Raw genomic sequence first — 16945 nt, forward strand, 5'->3', positions numbered from 1 at the left:
ATTAGTAATTTTTTAACAATTTGTAATATCAAATTAAGACAAGTTATAAGTCTTAATTTGATCATTAGTTTAAATTTTGTATTTTCATTAGCCTTTTGGCTAGAGTTGTACAAACTTCTGGATTTTTTGATAAAATTTATAAAATTAGCCCTAGGCCAAAAGCCTAGTGGTCTTTTATTAAAAAAAAAAAAGAAAAGAGAAGCGACAATTTAAGTGAAAATTACACTTCAGAAATCTTCTACTCATTCTATTATTTCAGGTGCCATTTATTCCCGTTTGGGCAGTGGCGGCGCGTGATAGTATTTGTTTTTTTTTGTCCTGTTTGTCGGAAGCGCAGACAAAAATGGCAAGATTAGGGTTCGAAGAGTCCATAATTAGTTGTACTATGAAACAATCAAAGGAAGAGGACAAAGGTTGCTTGACTATTGAAACAGCCCAAGGAATTCGAAAAGGTAAAGTTTCAGGAAACATAGATACGTGTTACTTATTTTCGGTTAATTGCTGTTGATCGTCATAAAATTTGCATCGCCATATTTCCGTAATCTGTTTGGTTTGTTAAAATCCAAAAAAATTATGAGTACGTGTCACTGAGCAAGCGTTTGCCTAAATTAATAAATTGGCTTCTGGGAAAGGGGTTAAAAGGAAATAAACAAGAGATTAGTACAGTTGATGATTGATAGTAGGTATAATTTGCTTATGAAGAATGCCATATTTACCCAACCACTGATGCTTTTTGTTTAGGCTAATGCAATGTCATACTTAAAACAAAATAAGGTTTTCTGCACCAGAAGAGAGTTCATGCACTGTGCCAGCCATTAAAAATAACTGGACTGATCTAAAGCTGTTACTCCAATCGGGTGCCACTTCTTATTTGGTTTACAAACAATTGCATGAACCATAAGCTCATCGATATGTGTATTATCACCATTTTTCCCGGTCTCCCAATATGGACTTGCATTCTAGAAACTGACCCTCTGATGCGACCTTTGGGTGAAAAGTTGTTAAATTTAATTGCGGGTACCGATGTAATAGTAAGCTGGTTACGAGCTGTAAAAGATCTTAATTGCGATTCAGTTGTAGATTTTGTTGCCTTGAGCTGCATGTAGGGGGGAAATATCTGGTCTTACCAGTAAGTTACTCATGGAAGTCGATCCACTTTTGATGTCTAACATTTTTGTTGACCTATCGGTAAAAAATAGGCTGGACCTTTGAATGGTGAAATTCTTTCATCTTTCGACAAAATATACATTTTTGGTTTCATTTTTTTTTCCTTTTTTTTTTTGTTCTTTTTGTCTTTTGTTTCTTTGCTTCACTTATCACATTATTTTGTTGTTGTTTGTGTTCCTTTTTCTGAATGCTATGTAATGATTTCATTATTATTTGCTATGTCTCCTTTGCTTCCGTATGTTATTTTTTAAAATTGCTTTGTTATGAGTTACTTGAGCCGACGGTCTTTTGGAAACAGCCTCTCTACCTCCACGAGGTAGGGGTTAAGTCGGCGTACACCCTACCCTTCCAGACCCCACCTTGTGGGATTACACTGGGTATGTTGTTATTGTTATTTTTTGTCGTTTCCTAAACATCGAAAGCATACCAGAGGCGCGCTGGTAACAAGTCTTAGAGAGATTCATCAAATGCTCTTTATTGAAAAAAGATTCCTCAAAAGTTATTGCATTTGTCTCTTTCTCTGGCAGTTATTCCCATGGTTCACAGTCATGGATGAGTATGAAGCAATAGCTGTCAACACCTACCAAATGTTGAACAAAATGTAATATGGGTATAGATTCATCAACTCTTTAAATAGATTTTAATCCTCAGATTTTATGAGATATCCCCAATTTTCCATTTAGTAAGTGGGTAAAGTCATGCTAAGATAGAAAGAAAATCTTTTAAGAAGAGTGAAGCTTCAGTGATTGACGTAGCCCTATTACCTCTTTATGCTGTGGCCAAACGCAGTTGTAGCACCTTTTCTCATCTATTCTTCTTCTTCTGTTGTTTCTCTCTAAATTTATTAGATATCACTTCAAATTTATTTAAGGAATTAAAGAGCTTCTCATTCTCATCCAGTTTTTTTTTTTTTTTTTTCTCCGTCAAGCTTTCGCTCTTGATTTGCTCACAGGTTACATACAATTTTTTCTACCATTTTTACATTGAGTCAAACAGCTTGCAATTTTTTTTTTACTTCCTTCAGTGACTTTTTCACCTGAAGGGTCATTGATTTTCAGTCTCTATTGGTTGAATTTGTATTTCTTTGTTGGAAATTTGGATGCTTACCCAAGTTTAACTTGCTTGAGAAATGGCATCCAAGACCAGCTAAAAGTGATTTGTTTCATAAGATCTTCTTGGGGGAGGAAACAGGCCCTCAGTTCTCCACCCGATCCGCAATCCTTTGAGTAGCATTTCTTTTTTTTGATCAAGTAATAATTTTCATATAACTAGGGCATAAAAACAGCCCGTATACAAGAAGTATACCAAAAGGTAGAGAACCTCACAGCAAAACAAGGTTTTCTACAAAAGCCACCCAGTCCTCTAAACCTATGGGAAACCTCATGGCTGCACCAAAAAGAAATAAGAGCAAAAAGACTATTTCTCAGAAAAACAAAATCTTTCTCTTTGCCCTCAAACGCTCTCCTATTCCTCTCTCTCCATATGGTCCACATGAGTGCCAAGGGAGCAACATCCCATTCTCTGCTTCTTCTCTTCTGTCTTCTAAGGGCCCATCCAACCATTGAGTCTTTCACAGTGCCCGGCATCACCCATTCAACCTTTGAGTAGCATTTCTTATGTATCTGATTTTAGATACTGATTTCATCGAGATCATTGTCTTTGAATATTCTATTTCCTGGGATTTAATAAATTTCTGATCTGCTGTCAATGCTTGTTGCTTCTTCTGGCATTCTCAAATTTAGTGTTGATTATTGAAATCGTTACAAAGGTTCAGTTAGAAACTCCTGGCATGGAGACTTCTCATGATCGTTCTTCGTCATCCTCTTCCACTTCCTTGGTTTCACCTTCCTGTTCTTTGTCAAGTCAATATCAACTTCCAATTGGGTATGAATATCGGCCAACAGCCAAAAGATCTGTCCAGGACATACTATATGTGTTGTCCCCAACTGTAGATTCTGATCAAACAAGGATGGGGATTGTCAGTTATGTGGGGAGGTTAATTAGACGGAACTTTGGAGTTGAGGTTAGACTATCATTTCACATGTCTATATTTGTTTTGAGTTCCCTTTTTTTTTTTTTTTCCAAATCTCGGTGTCAGTGGTGTTCAGGTGCCAGCTTGGTTAATCACCAGAGAAGCCCCATTCCCGCAAGCACAGGTTGCCATGACAATCTTGCTTGGTGAAGTTGGAGATGGGCTCTCACTGAGTGTTGTAGTTGGAATTTGAATTTGTGATCTCTGGATTGCTATTCCCATGCCTCAACCAATGAGCTATGCTCTTGGGGATTTACTTTTTATAACTTTTTGATAACAGAGAAAAATCGGTGGATAGTGGGCCTGCCTTTACCTTACTACGTTTCCACTTATTTAACAGGCTTTTTTGTCTGCCGACAACTTTTGAACCTGTGAGGTGCGTCTAACCCGTACATCGCGCACTGTGGTCTTACTACTAGGCCAAAGCCCTAGGGGATTTATTTTGTGTTCTTTCCTCTTCCATTTTATTTTCCGAAATTAGTTTTCTGGCTCTTATAATGGTAATTAATTTGAAACTAGTCTTCTTTTAGTTTCTTTTCAAGTAAACCAGTTGCCGGGTTCTTTGGTGAAGATTCATGAATTCATGTCCTCTTTCAGGAAATGGAAGTGTGCATCATATTGAGTTAGCTGCAGGTGTCTAGATGTCTCTTTGTGAGGAGCTCGTAGATTGTTTAATCCAGTAGGGAAAATTTAGCTTTCCCTTTTGGAGTTACAGTTGAGCTCTTCTCCTTTTAAGGTCTGCTTTGGAGCTGTTGTGTCATTGTTACCTTCCCTCTGCTTCCACGCCTATGTGAAAGAGAAACATTCAATTTCAATGGTTACATGAGACTTGGTTATAGGAAAAATATGGAAGTTTTCTTAATTCAGAATGAACAATATCTCGTCAAATGCAAGAATTCAATGAGGGGCACGAAAGGAAATAAGGAAGAGATGAAGATTTGAGATATCCTTTCTAGAGTTACTTTTTTTACGAGTATCTACTCAATGCAATCTGAAAAGATTAGAGATCATCATGTCAACATGAACGGTGGGGAAGTTGGAATATTACGTTTGTTACAGTGTTCCTAGGCCAGGCATATATTCTGTGCTGTCTTTGCTTAAGTGTTCCCCTAGGAACAACGTGAGTGGGGTATTCGCCCATACCTTGTCATTTCTTTGGAGGCACCATTATATTGATTATCTTTTTGACCTAGAGCAGGCTTCGGCGCTTCGCATTCTGATGCACATGTTGCTTGTTTCCCTTGATCTGTTATTTTTCTGTTGACCAAATTTCCTTATCTGTTGGGGATAGCTGCATTGTTTATTCTATTAAAATCATCAAAAAACTGTATGTTTGTATCATAGCTCGCTACTGTCTATGGCGCACTGGTATTTTACTCTGAGAAATCCCGGTATCTGGAAATTAACAGTTTCAACTCTGCTAAATGATATTAGTTGGTTCGTTTAATAATAACTTTCATGTAAAGCTATACTTATCCACCAAAAAAAAACCTAAGAATGCAGTTACCCTCCTCCATTGCTTGCCCTAAGTCTTTTCTCCTTTTCTCTTTGCTCTACGTTTAACTTCTGACCATATTTCTTTCCAACAATTTTTTAATTTTGCCATTTCTTCTCTTAACTTTTTAATCTTTCTGTGGGATTTTCCTTCTGTTTTCTAGTAAATCTGCAGAACTTTGAATATCTAATACTGGAACACTCTGATTGTTATGCATGTTCCTTTGTTTCCCGTACTTTTCTGATTGGTTATTTGTTCTTGTTTTTGTTTGACATTTACTATTGTGAATGCTAATATAATAATCGGTTTGCATCCTTTCATATTAGTGTAATTCTAGTATAAAAGTGAGACATATACATGTATTGCATGGTCTTCAAAGTCTAGTGGGCGGGACCGTGGTACTATGATCTTTAGCTTCAGACATTTGAAACTTCTGTACCTATACATTGCTTTTCAGCTCAGATGCTCTAATAGTACAGAGCTTTAGTTTCCAACAACATTCGTTTTCACGTGATAAGCTTCCAACTGTTTTGCTGTTGCAATTCATGGATAGGATGCCAATAAGATTTTTGAATGAGCTCCAGACAGATGTTGTCAATAAGTAGCCACTCTTCTAACCCTGAAGCTTTTAGTATTTGTCATATTAGAAAACAGAAGGGAGTTATGCCAATAGCGTGTTTCACTGGGTTACATTCAGTTGCATGGAATTTCTTTTTATATTATACAAGAACTCAGCAGCAATAAGTTTTGTTTTTACGGGAATTAGGAGTTTCCTGAATTGCATTAAGGATTATTCAACCCATTGCTATAGAAAAATCTCATTAATTCACTAATGTTATATTAACAAAGACATTGCCAACAATGCAATATATGGTATATTTATTAGAACTTGTCAGTAAAAAAAAAAAAAACACAGGAGTGTTCGCCTCTGTAATGCTCCACGTTAATAAGATTCGGTTCTTTTTTGTACATAAGATTGTTCACGACTGCTGAATGATTTCTTACTGAGAACGTAATGCTCCACTTTAAATAAGATTCTTTTTTGTACAGATGATTGTGCAGAACTGCTAAATAAATTCTTACTGAGGCGATATGATGAAACAAGACAGAAACTTTAATGAGAAGTCTTAGCTTAAGCATGGAGAGTGGTAAATTCTGCATCTCCTTTGCAGGTTTCCCAATTTGGCTCGGGCCCTCTGCAAACATACCTACCTCATGGGGATATTGATCTGACTGTCATTGCCTATCAAAATAATGATGAAGATATGGCAAAAAGTGTTTTTGATTTGCTTAAAAGAGAAGAACTAAAAGCTGCTGATTTTCTGGTTGAGGATGTCAGCTATATTCCTGCTCAGGTGTTATTTTAAACTTATTTTCCTCTTCTTTGTTCGTGATACTGAAATTGTTTGAAGACTAACTTTTGTTTCCTGCTCTTGCGATCTTAGAAGTTTTTTATCTTTTAACTTTCTGCTGATAAAACTAGATAGCTTTATAAATTTTTTCTTTTGTCATAATAATTAGGATGCTACTCTTGAAGTTCTCGTGTCACTTATTTCCGTTGTCTAAATGGTGAAGGTATCAATGTGCTAAAAGCTAGTCTCTGGTAGTGGTTGGCTTCCGTCTTCTTTTAATTTTGAATAGAATGACTATATCATTATTTGGGCAAGTATCTAGTTAATGCTTTTATTTAAAACTTTTTCAAACATTCACTGAAGGTGATGCATTTGGCTTAGTGAAGTTATCAGCTAGAGTTTCTTGGCTAATAATCTGGTACTTGAGGGGTGATGGTCATTGTAACTGTTGTTAGATATAATGATTATGAGGAAGTTCTTCTCTAAGCACTAACTTACAAGAAAAAAAAGAAAAGAAAAAAAGAAGAGGTTCTCGAGTACTTGCGAAGAAATTAGGTTTAACAATGTATCTAGAGCTCTTGAAGGTAGGTTTATTGTTATTCCTTATCTTACTATGACTTCTGAGTTCAGTGAAATGCATTGTCCAATAAGTTACCAAAAAGAAGTATGAACTCCCATATAAAAGTAATTTTCTCTCTCAATCTTGTAGACATCAATGTATTACCTGTTTGAGAATAATCAAAGGAGCAGTTGTAAGTTGCTTTCCAGCACACCTTGAGGAGCAATTTCATGCCAGGCTGAGCAAGTTTAAGGTAGAACAGACTTTTGCATGAATTCCAGCAAGGCCTATTAGTTAAAAGTCTTAAGCTCTCGCACTAATGACTTTTGAACAAATGGGATTGGCTACCAGATATGTATATCTTCCATAAGTTATGGAACTAAACCAATAATTGAGGCATAATTGATTGATTGATTAAATCAAAAAGAAAAGAGAAAAACTCTATTTTGCTAGAGCTTTTTATTTTAGACGTGGTGGAAATGTCTTGAAAAGAAAGGCTTTTCATGAAAGATGCCTATGCAAGCTGGTCACTGGGGAGAGTTGGAAAAACCATCAAAAGAATCCGGAGAATGATCCCTACAGTTACTTTTTGGTGTCTTTGGAAGGAGAGAAATAGCAGATGGTTTGATGGAATCTCAAGTCCTATTAGTACTCTCAAGGCTAGATGTTTAGAGTGCTTATGTAGTTGACATATTCTTACCCCTGTAGACAGTGTGGATACTTTCTTGGATTTTGTAGTTCCCTGTCTTTAGCCTAATACAATAGGCAGGATACCTTTTTGGCTGTTCTACAGGTTTTAGTCTAAGTTTGCTTCTTGTTTTGTTTGAAGCAGCTTCTTTTTCCCACCTGTAACCTTGCATCTTCTTGATGCTTTTCTAATGACATTTGACTACTTTATCCAAAAAAAAAAAAAAAAAGGCTCTTGTGGGTGGAGCTCAGAAGAAGTGGTTTTACGTACAATCTTAAAGCCCTGGTGTTTAGAGGAAAGCCTAGGGAAACCTTTCAAGGGGCTGTAATAGCAAAAACTAGTTGTGTTTTTCATAGAAAAGGATAAAAAGACTCTCAATAACAATAGGTTAGATCTCTGACTTTGCATGAATTGTGTTTAGTAAAGACATGTTTATAACAATTGAAATGTGAAAAGTTGGAGCTATTAGTTGAAAGGTTTCGCATCAAGTATTATATAGAGATAGTTTAGATTTTGTTCAAGGGAGAAAATGTTGCTGTTTAAGGAAAGAAGTCTAAATTTTGGGGAACAACCGAAAAGGAAAGAAGGTCTATTTATTGGGATGGAGGTAGTATAATTTTGAGCTGGCTTTTAGTAGCTTTAGCCTTGTCTATCGAGAAGCTGAATAAAAAGAAATTACATAAGATAAAGAAGTCTTGAAACAACTTGGAACAAAATATAAAAAGAGTTACCTAAAAAGGCTAATAATAAAGACATCTATATTTTAATCTATGATTGTCAGATTCAGCCTTCCCCTCGAATCATCTTTGGTGCTTTCCAGCCAAATTACCAAAAACAAATGCAAGCAGGTATTGCATTAAAAAATATCCTGTTATCTTTACCCATTTTTCTTCTTGACCAGCTAAACAACATATTTTTCACATTCTTAGATACTACCTAGTTGATGCCAAACAAGCCAAAAGCATGTCCAAAAGCTGCCTTACCATCTTGCTTTGAAGAAATAGATGGTTTGCATCTTCAGCTTCCTTCTCGCACATGCAGCATCTACGGTAGGAGTAAAGACCTCTCTTAGTAGATTAGACTGTGTGGAAGTGCCTCATATGCTGCAATCCAACAAAAACCTCCAACTTTAGGAGGTGGATGGTTTTCCAGATAACATTCCAAGGCTAAGCAGTGTGGTTTCTAGGTGCTATAAAACCTTGTAGGGATATTCCACAAAGAAGTTCTCATTTCTTTAATGGTTCCATCTTAACAGATCTTCTCTCCCAGGAGTAAGAACTGCCCCTTCCAGTTTACCCAAAAGTTGTGACACCCTAATAATCTCCCAATCTTAAAGCTTGCTAAGTGGAAAGGAAAGTTAAGATTGAAGATGCCTGCTATTGTGCAAAATCTTTTTTGTGGTATGACATATTTGTTGATGCTCCTTGCAAGCTGCTGCAATGAAGAGTATTCGGTAATCCTGTGACATGCTAAAGATGGAAGAACTTTAGAAAAACATAGTTCAATAATATCATTTCTAAAGCAAGAGGATCATAATATTCATTTTTGTTCCTCTCTTTCTTCCTGTCCTGATTATCTGTAAGTGCAAGTCAGATAATACAAAAGTTTATAAAATAGAACTCATAAAAGATGTGTCAAGTAGATGCACCATGCAAAAAGATAGCATCATACTTCTTATTTAAGAAAAAAGAAAGATAAAATACAAATAGCATCATCTTGAGAATCTGCTACGTTAGTGCCTTCTGGTTCAACTTGAGTCGATTTGCTTTAGTCATGCCTTCTGGTTCAACTTGAGTCGATTTGCTTTAGTCATGAGAACAAATATAAGATAGTAACGATAAGAATCATGGAATATTGATTTTCAAGTGCTATAGTTTATTTGGTAATCCGGTTTAATACATCACATAATTGAGGTTTTCTCTATGAACAAAATGTCAGGGTTCCAAAATCTATTCCTCATTAAAAAAAGAGAACTTGATATGCATGAGATCATTGACCGATCACATAACTATTTCCACACGGGCTAGGGTATCAAAGAGATTTTGAGAAAGAAACTCTATGATACCCTAGCCTGTGTGAATTAGACACAGAGTTGTATTATATTGTGTCCACAGCCAGCAATATTTCAGCTAAGACATTGGTGTTCCCCTTCATTTTTCTTTGAATGTGAATGTAGAAGTACCAGTAGAAGACAACTGAAAACTGCTTGACCTTGCAACATTTGTAACTGTGACCTTGGTGTATATTATATAAATAAAAAGAATTCCTTTTTAAGAGAAAACTAAAGTAGCCATTGGAGACAAGCGAAAATGTAATTTAAGTGAACGTTATCAATTTGGTCATACTTTCAGTGAGGAAGCACCTTGTTTCAATACTTTAAATACACACAAATGAAATAAGTTACTAATAAGGTTTTCACTGGCTATTCACTTTAACAGTAGAAAAAACACACTTATTAGGGAAAAAAAGAGTGGAAGTGTTCCCTTGACGTCATACATAATAGAGGCCAGTTTGAAATTATTGGCTATTTAAATGGAGGTTTTTATTAGGTTAAGGTGAATTCATAATTATTAAAATTACCTAAAGGGATTGACTTATGGTGTTGGTTCATAAGTTGTCCACCCTTCCTCATCATCCAATCAAACTAGCTTTTCCCTAAGGAACTCATCATTTTTGTTTGCATCCTTCCCACTTTCTTGCTCCACCTTTGAAGCCATTGGATAAGTGTGTTCTGAGCCTTTACCTTCTAGGGCTCAGTTACACTAAAATGGTTTGGATTTCTCTTAAGTGTCATGTTACTTTCTAGATGGACAGAGATCTTGACATCAGATACAAACCTGGCATTTTGTTGACTTGGATACAGTATCTCATGCTTCCACTTGTAGCCCGACTAATCCATAAGGATGTACCAGATAATACAACATTTTTGTTACTCGACCAGCCATCAGGAGAAGCAAATACAACGGGGCTAATCAATAAGATTAATGAAGTATCAGTTAATGCAAAAACAGCCAATTGGAAAGCAAGAGTCATGCTTTTAATCCTCCAAACTACCAACAAATGAACTATATACCATTTGATCCCTCTATCAGCCAAAAAATATTAATTGTGATAAAATATGTCATCGAGGGATTTTACTTTATCAACAACAACTACAACAACAACCCAGTGAAATCCCACAACGTGGGGCCTGGGGAGGGTAGAGTCATGAATCCATTTATTCTATATGACTTATTACTACTCCCCCTTTCACACTTTATTCGTACATGGAGTGGGGTGGGGGGAAAATAGAATTTTCTTCACAAATGAGCATGCTATACGGATAGATAGATCAACCGGTGGATTCGCCCTTGCGATCTTTCTACAGATAGTGGGGGTATCCACTCCTATGGCCATGTTCTATTCGGAGGAATAAAATAAACATAGTCTTTCGGAGAGATGGCTGAGTGGGTGATACCCCGGTCTTGAAAACTGGTATAGTTTTGAACAAAGAACTATCGAGGGTTCAAATCCCTCTCTCCTTTTTTGCTAATTGAATAGATTTTTTTTCTTTAGTGGTTTTGCCCAATCTGCTATCCAAAAGAAAAGGGAATGGCTCGGCTATCCCACCTAGCCAAGCCAGAAAAATAGATTAGATATAAATTAGATAAAATGAGTAGAAAAAAAAAAGGAATACTTAAGCTGATTCCAAGATTTATGATTGAATCAAATTGATTTGTACTTCATTCAAGCATTGGATCTCCTGTCTCTTAATTGACATCTCAATTAAGAGGGGTCATGGAAAGAACAGGTTCAAAGTCAGATCAATTCCTTTTTCAAATCCTGCTGCAGCTGCACGAGCCCTTCCTGCGTGCCACAAAAGATCTACGATGAAGAAGAATCCTAGAACAAAATGAGAGGTAGCTAACCAGCTTCTAGGAGATACATAATTGACTGCATTGATATCGGTAGCTACACCACCCACGGAATATAAAGAACCTAAAGGAGCACGAGTCATATATTCCGCGGAATGACTGTGCTGCTACGAGATGTCGAGAAGAAGAGATGACATTCACTTAGTTTCCGTCACTTTGTTTGCGACTGAATTTCAGTATCGGGTGTAGTAGCTAACTAGTGTTAAAAACTCCGCAGCTGTTTTTATCGTCCTGAAATGAAATGCTTATTGTTTAGCAGAGTACGCTGATGGGAATGATATGTATCTTAGTACAAGATTCCAGTCTAGGTACTATTGTGCGGACAGATTCTGATTTCATCAATATAATGCCAGAGATAAATTTAAGCAAGTAATATGCTAGGTAAGAAGAATTTGTATTTTATTCCTGTCGCTTAAAGAAGAATAGTTGAGTTCTGCAGTCATGCATGTTTGAGCTGCAACTGCCGTCTGATTTTTTAAATATCGAGCAGTCTAATATCATAGAATTGTGATAATTTTGACGTTCCCTCTCCATCTGACGATGTTATCTAATTAGGGTCCTTTCCCCGAAGCCTCAGCAACTTGGCAAATGAATTCAATATTATATAGTCTGTGTTGCAATGGATGATAGAGATATGTTGATCATCTACTCTTTTGATTTTGTGTTTGTCAGGTGAAGATTGTGAAGTGCTTCGTGCAGCATATTGCTGTAGACATCTCTTTTAATCAAGTTGCAGGACTCTGTTCTTTGACCTTCCTTGAACAGGTCTGAGTCTATTGCAACTCTGCTAACAATCCCAATGATGTAATCTGTGCAGCGTCCTTTGAATAAACACCAAGTCATATTATTGGTGATCTCTTAATCACTGTTCTTGTGATGCTAACTCACTTCTCATCTTCTTGTTTTCTTACTCTATCCCTTCTAAACCCCCAAGGGGAAAGAGGAGGGCAGGGGACAGAGGAGACACCTTTGGATTACATCTGCTCATTTGCTGTTCTGCCCATGCCCCCCTTTTCCTTCACCCGCTTCTGTTGAGCTTTGGTTCAACTGAAAGCTCTGGTGTTGTTAATTTTTTTTTTTTGGCTTAATGCATATGCAGCTCCCTGAACTTGTCCCTTTTTTCCATTTTGGCACCTTAACTAAGTGTTATTCTTATTGAACCCCTGAACTCGTCCTCAAGTGTGTCTATCAAACACAATCTGACTTACATAGTATTCTATCTTCAATGTAGCAACATGCTAATGTATATTCTAATTTAATTATGCCATCTTATAGCTAAGATTAGTAGCAATTGAGAGGGAAAAAAAGAGTAAGCTCTTAATTAAGCTAGCAGTAAAAGAGCAGAACCAGCAAAAACCGACACATCCATGACCTAAAGAATAGCTTACCACACGTCTAGAATCTTACTTTACCTTCATTACCACAATTTTTTTTTTCTAATAAAAATCAGATTTAGAGGGTTTGATAGACACACTTAAGGACGAGTTCAGGGGTTCAATAGGAACAACACTTAGTTGAGGTGCCAAAATAGGAAAAATGGACAAGATTAGGGGGCTGCATATGCATTAAGCCTTTTTTTTTTTTACTGACATATGCCATTCTGCTGCAAATTCTACAGGTCAATTATTACATTGGGAGAAGCAATCTTTTTAAGCACAGTATTATCTTGATCAAAGCCTGGTGCTACTACGAGAGTAGGATTCTTGGCGCTCAGTCCGGGTTGATCTCAACTTATGCATTAGAGATACTGGTCTTGCATATAATAAATCGGTTTAATTTATCTCTAGATGGCCCTTTGACGGTGAGTCTGTTCAGTTAATTTTTGTTATTTCAACTTAAGGAAATAATAACCAAATATGATTCGTGAATTTGTAGGTCTTGTATAAGTTCTTGGACTACCATCACACATTTGACTGGGAAAACTATGGCATTAGTATATATGGTCCAGTTGCGATTAAGTGCCTGCAAAATATTGTTGGTGAGTTAAAAAAAGCAACTTCTATGCACGCTTGTTGCACATGATTTTCTGAAGAATATATAATGAATGCTATATTATTTGTTCTAAAAGTTTATTTGTTCTGAAAGCTTATATAACGATATTTTAGTAACGAAATATGGAAAAAAGGAATACTGCATCTAATTGTCACTTCTGGACTGCTCTTTCTTCACTTCTTCATATCTTTTCCATCTTTTGGCCTGGAAATTTTAGTGAGAAATTATAAAATTAATTTTTTTAAATTGCATGGCAAGAATTAGAATAGTAATCTACTATTGAATATCCTAGCTGGATCCTCATTTTTCAATTATGATATGTTTTATTCTATTTGCTGCTGCCACTCTGACAAGGTTTATTTCCATGCCCTTTGATCGCAACAGAGACACCGGTAAATCATGGGAATGAGATGTTTGCCCTCAGTAAGGAACTTCTTGATCGCTGCGTGGAATGTTCAAAGGTTCAAATGAGGGAGGGCGAGTGTAAAGGAGAACCCTTCTTACTAAAGTATCTTAACATAGTGGATCCTCTGAAACAGTGTAATAACCTTGGGCGTAGTGTTAGCAAAGGTAATTGATAAATTTATTCCACTGAATTGACTTTTTGGTATAGATGCACGTAATATTTGACGCTTACAAAAGCTAAATGTGGAATTTCATGCATCAGCTGAGATACTGTCTCTTAGGATTTTGTTTTTCCCTGCTTCAAAATGATTCTCATTGGAAGGCACGACTTATTGATGTTAAATGACATTTAGAAAACATATTTAATTTAACACATAAATCTAAATTACCACAAGCGCACGCACCCTGCACAGAGGGACAATGAAGAAAAATGGCTTAGTGCTTACTTTATCAGAGTAGAATACACACTCCTTTTACTTCTGAAGCTGATCTGTTTATTTGACCCTTATGTTGCAGGCAACTTCTGTCGTATACGATGTGCTTTGTCCCATGGTTTTCAGACTTTAAGAGAGATCCTGTCCCTACCGGAAGAAAAAGTGTGTGGTGGACTAAAGAAGTTCTTTGTTAATGCTCTTGAACTCAATTCCGGTGAACGAAGACCAGATGTTGATGCACGTGCCATGTTAACTTGTGCTAGAAGATCTGAAGTCTTCAGTTTGAATGGGGATTACAACAGCCATCTCAACAATCAATGTTATCAGAAGTTTGGTTCAAATGTTCCTTTTCAATTGAGCTCTCAAATATCACCTCCTCAGTTCCAGGGCAATACCCTAAAGACGTATAACGGAAGTTTCTATTACCCAGGAACAAGCAGCTGTATCCCAACCTCCTGCTATCCAAGTAGCCCCCAATTATTTGGTTCTGCTTTCAGTGCAAATGTAGCATCGACTTTTCGAGGAATGGAGTTATATAATCCTCTTGGGAGCAATGGCAAGGCCTTGAGGCGAAGCGGAAGAGGTACATCCATTCCCAGTTTAAATGGTGAGTTGGAATTGCAAGCGTTGTGCCCCCCTGAATTTGTAAATGAGGAAAAATATCTAAAAGTTTGTAGAGATTTCCATGACATGCATATAAACAAGGAGATGAATGTGCAAAGTGGTACCCGTGGAAGTGAAATAGATTGTACGAAAAGGGTGGAACTGCAAGGAGCAGCTATTCACCATTTAGAATTGGGAGACACTGGCATCATTGAAACTGATCTGAAAGAGAAGTCCCAGGAAACCCAAATCTGTATCTCCAATTCAAATGTTGACGAACATGCAGCTGCACAGGAAACAAATAAAGGCTCTGATGTGAGTACTCATTTTCATAATTCTGCCTTTTATTTTCATTATTATAAATGACTTCTAATTTCTTGTTTAAAATAATCCATGTATTAAATGTTGCAGGAAAAATCCTTAGACAGGTATGTCTATTTACCACAGAAGAGAACAAAAGGGGAGCGCAAGTCTAAAGGCACATTACTTCAATCTAACCTGAATACTGGATGATTTGAAGAGAAGCTAAACTGATTAGTAAGGTCGCCAATCTTTTTTTTTTTTTTTTACACTATTTAACATCTGCGCAGTCACCAAAGAAACTACTTGTCCTCTGTACTTGAAATGTTATCCCCCTACTAATGGCATCTTTACATTGAATGTTGATGGCTCATTGCGAAAAGATCAATACAATGCTGGTATTGGTGGAGTAATCCGAGATCATAGCCACTGGGTCATAGGTTTTGCCAAGAAACTGCCAGTAGCCTCTTGCCATTATTGAGCTTCATGCGTTACTATGATTGCTTCCATGTTCATTCAAGGAAGGGTAGAAACTGAAAGAGACTCCCAAGAGGTACTTCAAATGGTAAATAACACTGCTGAAGCTAACTCCCACGTTTTTACATGACTGCAGGTACTTCATCCTGAAGCTGCATAATCCAATAATCAACCATTTCTACAGGGAACAAAATCTTTTGGCCTATAGACTCGCGAAGATCCAAGTTGAGCAACATTTTGCAAGTCACCTGCTGCTATTTGATAGCCCTCCAGCGGGTGTAATGGATATATATCATCATGATCTACAAGGAAGGACTTCAATCCGATGAGTCTCTAAACAATCTTTGTAAGAACAGACCCTACAATGGGACTATTTACTGATGTCTCAACATCCCATTGTACAAATTTTTGCAACCATTTTGGTTGTAATAGTTCATATAGACAGACTACTACTACTACTTTGTCCCATCCCCACACTGTAATGTAAATATAGGGATGCAGACTTCTATCTGTTTGTAAGTTTGTTGGTTAGTTTTAATATAAGTACGTTTTATGACAAAAATAATAAAAAAAATACAAACAGTTATATTGTCTATGCTCTAGGAGCATGTGCATCATACGTGTACCACGGTTGATCTGGTCGTGCAAGGAGCGTGCAGTTAACAACTTTTGGTAAGTTGTGTTAATCAATGAATAATTGGCCATAGTGAATTGGTGGGATTTATATGCCCAAACCACTATCAAACTTCAATTACGACAACAAAACCCCCTCTTCTTCTATCAATCTATGGATAAACATTATGTGGGTGAGTGCAAGATATTTGTTTGAGTAAATTGCACTCAACCCCCTTAACTTTTAATGATAGGGGAACAATAACCCCTTCATCTTTTGATTAATCTTTTTTCCAGTGAACTTTAAAATTTTAATACAAAGAAAAAATTATTACATCTTTCTTTTTTTCTTTTTTTGTGTAAAGAATTCAAGATATTATCTGTTAGAGAAAACGATCAAAATCACCGTTAATGTATAGGTATTGTTTTATTTTGGTCCATAATATATTCCACTAGATTGAAATGGTCTTTAATGTACAACAAAAGGTGTTCATTTTGGTCCTTTACCCTAAACCTAAAAGATTTGTGGGAAAAAAAAATGTTTAGCTTAACTGTGAGCCCACGTGGCTAACAAATCCACCACGGTTGTCTTCTTTGTTAGATCCAAAGAAAGAACTCCACGAACACTCACATTGTTTTCTCTACCTTCTCTAACAAAATTCACTATTTTGTTAGAGGATTTTGTGTCTACTAAGTTCCACACCGATTGACACAGAGGCGTATCTAGCATTCGAGCTAGGGGTTCAAGCGAATCCCAAACTTTCAATGCGGAGCATAAATTTATGTATAAAAATTAATAAAATTATACTAAAGAGTAGATATGAATTCATAACTTTGAAAATATAATAGATTTAATGCTAAGAATCTTAAGATTGAAGCTATAGAGTTTAAGCCAGAAACAAACGCATCAACAGC

At 36.5% G+C, this 16945-nt stretch overlaps 1 protein-coding gene across 11 annotated transcripts; it reads left to right on the forward strand.

Moving 5' to 3' along the window:
- Nucleotides 1-209: 209 nt before the first annotated feature.
- LOC132611293 (uncharacterized) lies at nucleotides 210-16446 on the forward strand. 11 transcript variants are annotated; one of them, XM_060325724.1, is made up of 9 exons: nucleotides 210-452; nucleotides 5745-6049; nucleotides 6756-6858; nucleotides 11880-11972; nucleotides 12826-13008; nucleotides 13083-13185; nucleotides 13584-13769; nucleotides 14121-14956; nucleotides 15053-16011. In XM_060325724.1, exons 2-9 carry the CDS (start codon nucleotides 6027-6029, stop codon nucleotides 15152-15154), a joined length of 1629 nt encoding a protein of 542 aa, XP_060181707.1. In that variant the 5' UTR covers nucleotides 210-452; nucleotides 5745-6026; the 3' UTR covers nucleotides 15155-16011. The 11 variants fall into 11 exon arrangements, 10 of the variants coding, with proteins under 10 accessions (XP_060181707.1, XP_060181708.1, XP_060181709.1 ...); XR_009571529.1 differs by lacking the exons at nucleotides 210-452; nucleotides 6756-6858 and adding an exon at nucleotides 2942-3190 and having other exon boundaries at nucleotides 5867-6049; nucleotides 15053-15467; nucleotides 15555-16011; XM_060325722.1 differs by lacking the exons at nucleotides 210-452; nucleotides 6756-6858 and adding exons at nucleotides 2942-3190; nucleotides 16227-16446 and having other exon boundaries at nucleotides 5867-6049; nucleotides 15053-15103.
- Nucleotides 16447-16945: the final 499 nt, after the last annotated feature.

The sequence above is a fragment of the Lycium barbarum genome, chromosome 9 (assembly GCF_019175385.1).
Source record: "Lycium barbarum isolate Lr01 chromosome 9, ASM1917538v2, whole genome shotgun sequence".
In the NCBI taxonomy this organism is placed as follows: domain Eukaryota; kingdom Viridiplantae; phylum Streptophyta; class Magnoliopsida; order Solanales; family Solanaceae; genus Lycium; species Lycium barbarum.

Coding starts and splice junctions, on each gene's coding strand:
- LOC132611293 (XM_060325717.1), top strand. CDS start 2,957: ATGGAGACTTCTCATGATCGTTCTTCGTCATCCTCTTCCACTTCCTTG. Junction 3,191..5,866: donor GACGGAACTTTGGAGTTGAG/GTTAGACTATCA, acceptor TCTCCTTTGCAG/GTTTCCCAATTTGGCTCGGG. Junction 13,770..14,120: donor TGGGCGTAGTGTTAGCAAAG/GTAATTGATAAA, acceptor CTTATGTTGCAG/GCAACTTCTGTCGTATACGA.